This window comes from Fonticula alba, assembly GCF_000388065.1.
Source record: "Fonticula alba strain ATCC 38817 unplaced genomic scaffold supercont2.1, whole genome shotgun sequence".
In the NCBI taxonomy this organism is placed as follows: Eukaryota; order Rotosphaerida; family Fonticulaceae; genus Fonticula; species Fonticula alba.
This window is the reverse complement of record NW_009242971.1, coordinates 270,281-281,039: the sequence shown is the minus strand read 5'-3', so window position 1 is coordinate 281,039 and position 10,759 is coordinate 270,281. Positions and strand designations below refer to the sequence as shown.

Genomic DNA, 10,759 nt, shown 5'->3' with positions numbered 1-10,759 from the left:
GGCCCGCAGCTCAGGGCCGGGGAGGGGGGGCGGGGAAAGAGCACGACGCATGTATTGGGAGCAGGACAAAAGGGGGATCGGGCTGGGTTTCTCGTCGCCGGCCCGGCCGCCCCCGCCCGTCTCGGGTCCCATGCACCCGGAGTCGAGGTAGAGCATACAAACAGCCCCACCCACCATCCGGCCAGAGAGGGTCGCGAAAAAAAAAAAACAAAAAAACAATCGGGTTGTGCCCGCCCCTGCTCCTCCTCGGGGATGGAGTCCGAACGGCGCGGAAACCAAAAAATGAAGACAAATAATACCGACTTTACAAGATACAATCCCCCGCCTTTTGACTCTGCGAAAGGAATGCACAGACAATCCGCTTTCCGCGCTCCCTGGACGCTGGCGCAAGTGGTCCTCCGTCACCCCTCGAGCCGCCTGTGCTCGCTCGCTCGCTCGCTCGCTCGCTCGCCCGTGTCCTTCCCGCCTCCGCGTGCGCACGGGCGGGTGATGCGCCAGAGCATGCACAGGGTTATGGCCATGGCGGGAGGGAGCTGGGCAAAAGGAGAGGCGGGCGCCTTTCCGCTCGAGCGCGCCCGAAAATGGACAAATACCCAACACCCCGTGTGCCTGTTCTTCTTCGGCCGAACGCCCTAAAAGCCGCTCATCAAGGTCCATCGGCGTCTCCCCTTCCTCGTCCGAATTCCGTCGACCCCGCAGGGCCCATAGCGCGCCGCATCTTGGCGCTCCGAGTGTTTTTCCGTCGCCGCATCCTTTTTCAACCGTGTCTGCAAATACCTCCGCACGCGCCGGCGCTGGCCCCTGTGGACGCGCGCGCCCCCCCCCCCGGGGGGCTCCCAAAACTCCAGCGGGCGGATCAATCACCAGAGAGATAACATGATCATCTTCGAGAGGATCCAGAATCACGCATGTGGACATCACCCGGCCACATTTCGCATTCCTCTTTGGGCCGGCGCCCTGTGGGCAGGGTGGGCGCACCGCGGTAGGCACACCGCGGTATGGGGCCCCGGTGGCACACCCTCGCCCCCCCCCCCCCTCCCCCCCTCCCACATGCCAGGGATTGTTGTTCACGGCTGGTGCGCCCTTTCTCTCCAAGCCTGCCGCGGGCCTTGTTTCTTCGGCTTGTATTGCCTGCCACCCCCGGGGGCGGCAGTTGTTCCCCCCGTCAGGCGAGGGGACCTCCGCCGCCGGCATCAGCTGGTCGTGCACCGTGCGTACCTGTGTTTGGTATGTGGCCGGGCAGGGAGCGGGGGGAGGGAGGACAGTTCGCACATGCCTCGCCCTCTTTGCCCCTTTTATCCCCCCTCCACCCCCATGCCAGTGGGCTGATTTGCTGCCTCCCCCCCCCCCCCGCCCTCGCCGTCCGCCCGCACGTTGCCGGAGGCCGCTTGGATTGCCCACTTCGCTGGCTCCTCGCTACAGCTCACGATCAACTGGCATCCATGCCAACTTTCCCGCTCGTGTGTGGAGAGCCGCGCATTCTGGACAGAATCCCCCTTCCCTGTGCCTCATCCCCCCCCCCCTCTCGCACACATATGCACGAGCCGCGGGGAGCTCTTCGGTGTCGCCGGCAAGCTCGCTACCCTTCCGTGCATATTGCGCCGCGCGCGGGTGTGTGGCTTTGTGGTTTATGTATGTATATTGCGTGTGGATATACCCCAGCATGGTAGGGAGGGCACGCGCGCAGCACATGCGCGCGCCGAGAGGATACTCATTCTCGTGCTGCGCAGACTTCGGTGAGGCGCGCGCGCTGGGGCGTGCTTTACTCCTCCCCCGAGAACAACGGGGAGGAGAGGGGCAGGGGAGAATGCAAGAAGCAGAGAGTCCGCGCCCGGCGACGGGCTGGGGACAGGAAAAAGATGCCGGGGAAACTGACAGGTACACGGGACAACAGCGTCGAGGTACGAGAAAAAATGGGCGGGAGAGGGGCACACACGTCCACTGCTGCTCCCCCCCTTAGACGGTGATGGTGATGGCGCCGTTGCACCGGGCATGGGCACACATCATGATGGCCAGCACGCCGTGGAGACCAGCGCAAACCAGACTGGACATGTGCGGTATGGTGTCAGTGATGCGTGACCACCAGGGGGCGGGCGGGGGGATGGGCCAAGGAGGAGGCGCGCCCGGGGAACATCGGGCGCTGGACCAGGGAAAAAAAAAAGAAAGGGAGGGGCCAGTGGGGGATGATGTTGAGAACGCACCCGAACACACCAGCCGCGATGAGACGGCCAAAGTGGTGGTAATCCACAAAGACGACGATGGCGGCGATCAGCCAGAACACAGTCCAGGTAGAATCGAACCAGAACTCAATCGAAGGGCAGAAGGCGGCGAAGCTGCTGGGGTAGAGGCTGCCCAGGAAGGCATAGTGGATGATGAAGTAGAGACAGAAGAGGAGAGAGCAAACGGCCACGAAGGTGTACCAGCCACCAGCACCGAAGCCATGGCCACAGAGAATGACACCGATGAGGGCGCAGGAGAAGAGAGCCATACGCAGGAGGCCGCGCAGGCTAAAGACCGCCGAGACGGAGACGCTGACAGAGGTGTTGCCACCACCGGAGGCGGGGGGGGCGTCCTGCTTGGTGTCGGCGGGAGGGGGGTAGGAGTTGTCGCTCATGGTTGCTGGTGTGGGTGGGTATGTGCGTGCGCGGGAGAGGGCAGGGGGGGGGGAGGGGAATGCGAGGCGGGATCGGGCGTCACACTGATGGGGGATGTGGCAACCTGGGTAGTGGCGATTCGAAGAGGCGGCTCTTATCCTCCCCTGCCCGTGCCCCTCGCGCCCTCCGGGCGGGTTGGCGGGGGCAGGGCCGAGGAGGTGCAGACTTGCCCAGAGGGGAACCGCCGTCCCCGAGTCCGGACTGACACGCATGCCCCCCCTCCCCATTCATAGATGCCCTGGCCAAGAAAGCGGAGCCCCCATCCCGTTTTCCTGGTAGGCAAGAATGACCGCGACGGCGCGACAGCGCTGCGGGGAGCGCCGCAAGTGGGCCGGCACGCCATGTCCCCCCCCCCGGCCCTGATTAGAGGCCAGTGCAAGAGGCGCTATAACCCCTCAGGCAGGATGCTTGTGTCCCCCCCCCCTCCCGACAGACTGGGGCCTCCTCCCCGTGCATGGGCCCACTCTTGTCTCATGGACTGGGACTATGCGCGGGCTGGCATTCGGCGGGCGTCCGTGTGTTCGGCCCCCGCGCTCCGGGTGGCCCTGTCGGTGATCCCTCTCGCCCCGGTGCGAGGCGGATGGCGGGCACGCCTCTGCCATGTGCGCCCCCGGGGCCCGTGCGGGATCTTGCGACGGCCGTCCTGCCCCACCCGGCGAGAAGAGGGCTCGAGGCCCGTTGGCCGACCACACGGGACCCCGGGGCCGTGTCTTCCTGGAAAGCACCGTGCGGCCTTACCCTCGCGGGAGGGCGGCGAGTCGCGCCGGGGTGCTCCATTGGCGGCTACCGGCGGGCCTGAACTGGGATAGTGTAATGGCAGCGTGCGGCGTGTGCCGGGCCTCCCGGGGGGGGGGGGGGGGGGGCCGGGCTCGTGCTGAACACCCCTCCCCCTCGGGCACCCATCCCGCCGCGCTGCATCCCACACCCTCTGTTGGGCTCCGGGGTCCTCTCGCTCGCGGGGGGAGCCCGGGCCGCGACCTCGAGGGCTGGGCGGAGGCCGGGCAGGGGCATGCCCGGGGGCGGGCGATGAGTCCTCGCCTTCCACCCCGGCCGCCCCCCTCGGGGATCGCCGTGACCGAAAGCGTTTGCCGCCATGTGAAACCCGAGAGCTGGGGCCAACCGAACGATCGAACGATCTGCACGCAGGGGGCCTGGCGCCTGGACCGCTTTTCCGAAAGTGTCTGGCAGGGGGAGGCGCCCGCGGGCTCGGAGTTCGTGGCCGCCGGGTCCTGAGGGGGGGGGGAACGCTGGTCCGCCTGCATGCGCATACGGTGGCCTTTCACCACGTCAGGGGGGGGGCGAGGCGGCAGGGCGTCCCCAGCCGAGGAGCCAGTGGCCTCTCTAGAGGTCCCTGTTGAGAGTTGGCACTGGTGGCTGCGGCCCATCCTGACAGGGAGATGCCCCCTCCAGGAGGGCAGACGGTTTATTTCCTGCCAGGTGTGTGGGGGGGGGGGGGGGGGGGGGGGGGCGGGGGGGGGGGGGGGGGGGGGGGGGGGGGGGTGGGGGGGGGTGGGGGGGGGGGGGGGGGGGGGGGGGGGGGGGGGGGGGGGCGGGGGGCCGCGGGAGTCTCGCGCCCGAACTCTTCCACCAGCCTTGGACCAGGATGACCGGGAGAGAGGGGACATTCGCCCTGGGAGACCTCGTCTCGCTCGCCAGTCAGCCGAAATCCCCGACGGTTGGATGGGCGCCGGCTTTCACCAGACGGTCGCCCCGATGCCGCGGCATGGAATGGGGGGGCCAAATCCCCGCGAGTCCGGCGCGCGGCGGCGGGGGCGTGGCGCCGCGAGCGGCGTTGTGCTGCCGCACAATATTGCCCCCGCCACTGCCTGGCATAACTCATGCATTCGCTCGAGGGAGATCAGCAAAAAATGATCCTGCTCCATTCTCCTGTCGCCGTTCCTTGATCGCCGACCGCCAGGGCACATTCCCCGCCGTCTGTCATGCGTTTCTCCGGCCCGCGGCCAGCCTCTGGCGCATTCTCTCCTCTCCGGCGCGCGATTTGCCAAATATCGCCCGCGGCATTTTCCGCCACGACCCGGATGCCGGGCCAGTCAGCCATCCCGGGCTCGAGGGACGCGGCGCCCAGCACCTCAGCCGTATTCCTGCTCGCCGGGGCGCATTTCTCCGGCACATTGTGCCGGCGCCGGAGATGCGCCAGGACCGCGCCATTTCCGCGCCTCTGAAGCCCTGGCCCCCTCTTACATCCCATATGGGCAACGCACTCCGCGCTCGGGCGCACGCGTGGGCGTCTCCGCATGCCGGTGTTGTCGTCAGTTATTCGGGCTCGTGCAACAAGTCCAAACCCCCTCGGGCAGGGTTGGTCAACGAGCGAAGACGGGACGAGGAGGGCGGTGGGGGGGGGGGGGGCATGCTCAAGCCTGTCCCTTCCTAGGTTAGTGGCCGAGGGAACACGGCCCGGTTGGCTGGCAGACCGCCATCGGAATGTATTGATCGCGGGCATTGCTTCTCCCTCCTGCTCCCTTGGGCACCCAGGGCGCGGGCCGAGGGCCTTTCTTTGTCCACTTTCGGGCATGTGCTAGAAGGCTGTTAACATGCGCGTCGCCCGGACGTCTCTGGGCATTTGGCTTGCCCTGGCCCCCCCCCCGCCCCCCTCCCTCGAGTAGACGCTCTTCAGCCCGGGGCTTGGAAAAGAGACGACTTCGAATCACGAGCAGCCCCGGTCACGAGGGTCTATTTCAAGCACAGCCGCACTGATGGCCCAGAAGCACGCTCATCGCATGTCGGTCAGCGCGTCGGCCACCTTCTCCAGGGACTTCATCAGGGCAATGTTCTCATTATTGAGACGAGTAGCCTCGGCTCGGGCACGATCGACCGTCTTCTGCGAGTGCTCGGCCTCGGTCTCAAGACGCCGGGCTCGGGTTGTGGCGTGGTCCAGCTCCGCCTGGAAAGAGCGCTCAAGCGTCTGACGCTCCTCGCGCGCCAGTGCCGCCGCCAATGCCGACCCCGAGTCTACGATCGATCGCATCAGCATCCGGTGGGGCAGATGCCGGGCCGGGCCGATGGCCGCGCGATCGTACTTGGAAAGGAGCTCATCAGCTGCCGCAGAGAAGAGATCCCAACTGTCGAGGCTATCGCACTCGTCCCTGGGAGGGGGGCCATTGTAGAGCGTCAATGGAAATGGGCAGGGGGAGGGGGGGGGGCGGGGTGTGCATATATACGAAGAGAGGAGAGAGGGGAGAGGGGAGAGGGGAGAGGGGAGAGGAGAGAGGAGAGAGAGGAGAGGAGAGAGGGGATGGAGAAAAAAAAGAGGGAAAGCGAGAGAGGAGAGAGGAGAGAGGAGAGAGAAGAGAGAGGAGAGAGGAGAGAGGAGAGAGAGGAGAGAGGAGAGAGGGGATGGAGAAAAAAAAGAGGGAAAGCGTGATGCCAGGAAGGGGCAGGACCAGAGACCACGCTCTGATGGGGGAGACGAACCGGAAATCGTCCAGAAGCTCTTCGGCCAGACGAATGCACACGGTGCGCGAGGCGTCAGTCAGCGCACGCTCGAAGTTCTGGCGACGATTGAGCAGTTCCCGCTCGAAAGCCCTCCAGCCAATCAGATCACTGGCCTCGGACCCGGCGGGCAGGGCAAAGTCCCCGGGCAGGGAGGCCGTCTCGGCCAGGTCACCGGCATACATGATGGAGATGTGTGCAAAGGCCGATCGGGCACGCGAGAGAAGCTGGTCAAAGTCATCCATCTGGACGGGCGGAGTTCCCGCGGGCACGGGCGCGCTGAGGTGTGCAACCTGACGATCGAACTCCTGGAGCAGTGCCTCGCACATGCGGGCCTTCTGCGATGAGAGCACGCTGGCATAGGTGGATGACAGGACAGGCAAAGCCCCGGCATTGATGGACTTGACCACCGCCTCAACATAGTCGATGTACACTGTGTGTTTGTTGTGTGGGGACGTTTTGGCCGGGGGAGCGGGCGGGGATGGTTTTTGCGTGTCAGTACGTGCTGCGCATTTGGATCGAAAAGTGCATTGGTCCACGGCCGCTTTTGGCGGGTGGTCGGCACGCACTCTGGCCGTTCATCGGCACACCGCGTGCGCGCACCACCGGCAACTCGCGGTACACATCTCGGATAAAGGCATCCACATCGGTCAGGAACTCCGGCCGGAGGGCCTGCTCGATCTGGCGGTCGCCCCGGCCGAGGGCCTGCAGGTCGGCCTCATCGCGCACGGGTCGCCGAAGGGCATGGCACCCGCGGTTCGGGAAGGCCCGGGAGATGGACGCGCGAGTTTGGTTCTTCGACGAGGAGGCGGAGGCTCCCCCTGCGGCGAGTGCCGCCCGCGGCTCCGGCACCACCTGCAATGCATGCTCCAGATACTCGGCCGGGGTGATCTTTCGCCCATCCGAGGTCTCCAGCTTCAGGCTGAAGTCCCGCAGCAGCCAGATGAAGCGCGGGCTGTCCAGGGCGTCGATGAGGTTGTTCTTGCCGCCACTGCCGCCGGCATTGGCCTTGTCCTTGGTTGACAATTGCCGGGTCAACTCGACGACAAGGCTGCGGGTGGCAGGGGGAAAGCAAGGCCGAAGGTAGGGTCGCCAGCAGGAGGCAGGGGCCAGTCAGTCGGTGGCCGCATGTGGAGCGGCATGTGGGGCGGCGCCGATCAGCACGCGTACCCAAGTTTCTCAAGGGCCCCCTCATCGATGGAGCCAACCGAATTGTACACCAGCAGCGAGGATAGGCGAATGGCCAGGGCGAAGACCGAGGCATCGTGCGTCCGATCTGCCGCATATGACCCAAGCCCCTCGGTATCCAGCAGCAGGCAGACCGAGGTTTGGATGCCGGGGAGATCCACGCCCGGGAACTCGCGCCTGACGGCGTCGGGATCCACCAGACAGGCCCAGATGCCGCGTGTGCAGGGTTCTAGACCATCCAGACCGGTCAGCCGAGGGTGGCAGGGATAGGGAGAGGGGGGAATTGCAAAGCGGGGCCGGGGCGCCCGGGGATGGAGGGGTGGACGGACCAATGGTGGATCCAAGAGCGAAGCCGCCAGCGCCCGACTGCCGGCCAGACAGGCGATTCAGAACATACGACTTGCCAGTGCGATAGAGACCGACAATGCCCACCACCTGCATGATGATCGAGTCAGTCGTCGACAGTTGGGAAATCCATGGGCGTAAGAGCCATGTATACGCGCGCGCGCGCGCGCGCGCGAGCGCGTGTGTGTGTGTGTGCGTGTGCGTGTGCGTGTGTGTGTGTGTGTGTGTGTAGAGGGGCAGACGCAAGTCCTTGCAGGGATCGAAGGGGGAACGCACTGAAATGGGGACCCTCATCTTCTCGAGAGCCCTAACAGCCTGTTCGTTGATGCGAAACTGCGGGCGCTGAGCCGAACTGTCGCTGGCCAGCGAAATAAAGTGAAAGGGTTTCCATAGGTCGATGGGCTGATTGGATGCCATGTTTGCGCAGAGTTGAGCAGATGGAGGAAGGGAGGGGGGAGAGGGGCGGAAGAGGGAGAGGACGTCGCGCTGGTTATGGGCTCAAAGAGGGTGGGCAGCGTCAATCCAAAAGTCAGGGGAGGAGGGAGGGGTAGAGGGGGATGGGCGCGGGGGAGGGGGCTGCTGAACTTGCGTGCGTGTGCCCGTTTCCATGGCCCCGGCCTTTGGGCGCCGCTCGATGAGGGCGTTTCCTCTAGTCAGCAAGCCCCTCTCGCCCCCTTCTCTCGCTTTTTGTCCAGCGGCTTCTCCCCAGGGTGCTGGCCGCAGCTGACATTGGCGGCCTTCGACGGTTGTTCGTCGGGTCTTTCCCGCCCCGCCCCCTGATCGAGCTGCGGCCCACGGCGAGGATGGAGAAGTGGTCGGCTCATTGGAGGGGGGCGCACAACTCCGGTCGAGTGCTCTCGGGCTGGGCGAGGAATCTTCTCAGAAGGCCACGACCAGTGGATTGAAAAGGCCTGCAGAGTCGGCCAGCTGGGGGAGAATGGGGGGAGGAGGGTGCGGGGGCACACACAGGCGTGCGGGGCGGAGGGACAAAAAGAGGGGCTGCCTAGAAGACGAAGCCCCTCGGCAGCCCGTGGCTACGTACATTTGAAACGAAATTCCGACGGCCGCTCCTGGGAATTTGGAGATGGCACCAAACGCGCCACTTAACCGACCGGACGATCAAAAGGAAGCGAGTTAAACACACGCGGAGAAGGTGATCTAGAGGGCATTTGCACGGCCGTGCATTCCACCTGCTCCTGAGGGGCATACCTTGCCATTTTCCTGGCTGGAACGAGCGATTGTGCGTGTGTCCGAGATGCAGAGACACATTGACGCGCCGCGCCCCGGCAACGGGGGGGGGTGGGGGGGGTACGCACCCCCTCTTCTCCGGCGGAGGCAAGGGGGGGAGGGGGGGGGGGGGCCGGAGCTGAGGGGGTCTGACGAAAGTGCCGAAGCGGCCGTGTCCAATCAGGAGGCCAGTTGAACTGTAGAGCAGCACCACCCTGTGAGCCGGCGGGGTGTTGAGTCAGCCAAGGGGGGGGGGGGGGGGGGGGCGTGGGAGCGTGTATGCAAAAAGAGGGAGCGGCCTGCCTCGAGTCCCTGTGGGATGCAGGGCGGAGGGATGGGCGGGGAGGGTATGCCGCCTTGCACCCTGGGACTCCGGCCGGCCCCCCACCTCCGGCGGCTGCGTTTGGCCACCGGCGGACGTCGGTCGCGCGGCTCTTGCGCGGTGATGTCCCTGTCTGTGAGCAACAAGGGAGGTGCCCCCCGCCCCACCTTGCTCAGTTGTGTGGACTCTCCAAGCCATTCTCCTGGTCGTCTCGGCGAGCGGGCGGTATCCCGCACTCCGGCAACTTTTCGGCCCTGGGGCCCCGCTCTCGGCGCCCGTGGACATCCGAATGCCGGGTGACGCGGTCCTTTGACCCTCCCGACCGTTGCCCCCCCCCTGCACCGGCGCGGGCGCCGGCACCCGCACCCGCACCCGCACCCGCCCCCCTTTGCGTCCCTCCCGGTACTTCGGTCTCGTTTGGGGGGCCCTGTTCCTGCGCCCCACCCCCCGGCCCCTCCCTTCTCCGGGTCTTGGCGCCTCCTGCTGCGTACTTGTGTGTTCGTTTCGGTGGCCGAATGGAATGTCGGCCTTGGTCGATAACCGCCCTGGGCCCAATGAACCAGGGGGAGGGGGAATTCCTTGCGAGCCTGGCTTGGGGAAACCCTCAGCCACTTGTAGGCGCTCGTTCCCCGGCCCGGGGATGGGGGGAGCCGAGAGGAGCGCAAGGGCGTGTCCGGCCTCCTTGACCCCCCGTTCCTGGCGCGACAGGATACCAATCAATCTGCGTGCTCGCCTTGCCTCGGCCCTGTCGAGCCTGGGCGGGCACGTCCCGACGATGGCAGATGTAGTGTCCTGCCCCTCGTCCCCCCCCCCCCCCCACCCGGGAGCAAGCCCCCCGGGCCCCGCCACCGGCCAGGCGTGTGGTGGCCACATGGGACACGATGGTTAATAAAGCTGTGGAGATATTGTGCTGTGCCCGCCCGGCCGGCTGGCCGGTCGGCCGGCCCGCCTCATCAAGGTGCCGGGGGAAGTGAGCCCCCCCGCCGTCGGTCCTTGCGATGGCGTGCGGGGCGCCAGTCGACTCGAGGCCAGATCGCGCATCCAGGGGCGGCTTGCCGCTCTCTTGTCGGTCCCCTTTTGTTCCTGCCCTTGCCAGGGCGGGAGCGATGAGGGGGGGGGGCGGGGGCGGGGGAGCCAGCGCCAGGACCAAGGGCCTGTTTCACTCCCCCACCCCGAGTTGTGCCCTGCTCTCTTTCCTCCGAGGGGATCGGGAAACTGACGTACCCCGCACCTTCGCCTTTGGCTCCTGTCTGTCTGTCTGTCTGTCTCTCTCTCTCTCTCTCTCTCCCTCTCTGTCCGCCACTGCTTTGCCGGGCACTGCGCGCACTCACGCCTTACGGAGCCGCATGCCCTCGAGGCACCCCTGGGGCCTAATTGCCCAGGATACCGAGCCACAACTCCCCACACACGGGTACCTTGTGCAAAGACTGGCGTTTGGAGCCGCGCCGCAATATAGCCACGGCACGGGCTGCATCATCCGATGCCTCCTCCCACTGGCCAGCGTGTCCCCCCTTGGATGGCTCACCTTTCACCGCATGGTTCGTGGCTTGGGTCCAATGCGGAGCCCTGCCCC

The 10,759-nt window shown here is 66.2% G+C and overlaps 2 protein-coding genes across 2 annotated transcripts; both read right to left on the bottom strand.

Annotated features, from left to right (window-relative positions):
* Nucleotides 1–1,572: 1,572 nt before the first annotated feature.
* On the bottom strand, nucleotides 1,573–2,699 carry H696_00049 (hypothetical protein). The gene is made up of 2 exons (XM_009493883.1): nucleotides 2,202–2,699; nucleotides 1,573–2,044 (listed from the first exon to the last, which is right to left on the bottom strand). The coding sequence occupies exons 1-2, from the start codon at nucleotides 2,612–2,614 to the stop codon at nucleotides 1,957–1,959; spliced, it is 501 nt and encodes a 166-aa protein (XP_009492158.1). The 5' UTR covers nucleotides 2,615–2,699; the 3' UTR covers nucleotides 1,573–1,956.
* A 2,620-nt stretch (nucleotides 2,700–5,319) lies between these two features.
* H696_00048 (hypothetical protein) lies at nucleotides 5,320–8,580 on the bottom strand. Its single transcript, XM_009493882.1, has 6 exons — nucleotides 7,914–8,580; nucleotides 7,622–7,727; nucleotides 7,275–7,521; nucleotides 6,674–7,155; nucleotides 6,087–6,537; nucleotides 5,320–5,758 (listed from the first exon to the last, which is right to left on the bottom strand). Exons 1-6 carry the CDS (start codon nucleotides 8,052–8,054, stop codon nucleotides 5,386–5,388), a joined length of 1,800 nt encoding a protein of 599 aa, XP_009492157.1. The 5' UTR covers nucleotides 8,055–8,580; the 3' UTR covers nucleotides 5,320–5,385.
* Between the last annotated feature and the right edge of the window lie 2,179 nt (nucleotides 8,581–10,759).

Coding starts and splice junctions, on each gene's coding strand:
- H696_00048 (XM_009493882.1), bottom strand. CDS start 8,054: ATGGCATCCAATCAGCCCATCGACCTATGGAAACCCTTTCACTTTATT. Junction 7,522..7,621: donor CGCTCTTGGATCCACCATTG/GTCCGTCCACCC, acceptor TGGATGGTCTAG/AACCCTGCACACGCGGCATC. Junction 6,538..6,673: donor TGTGCCGATGAACGGCCAGA/GTGCGTGCCGAC, acceptor ACAAACACACAG/TGTACATCGACTATGTTGAG.
- H696_00049 (XM_009493883.1), bottom strand. CDS start 2,614: ATGAGCGACAACTCCTACCCCCCTCCCGCCGACACCAAGCAGGACGCC. Junction 2,045..2,201: donor ATCGCGGCTGGTGTGTTCGG/GTGCGTTCTCAA, acceptor GCACATGTCCAG/TCTGGTTTGCGCTGGTCTCC.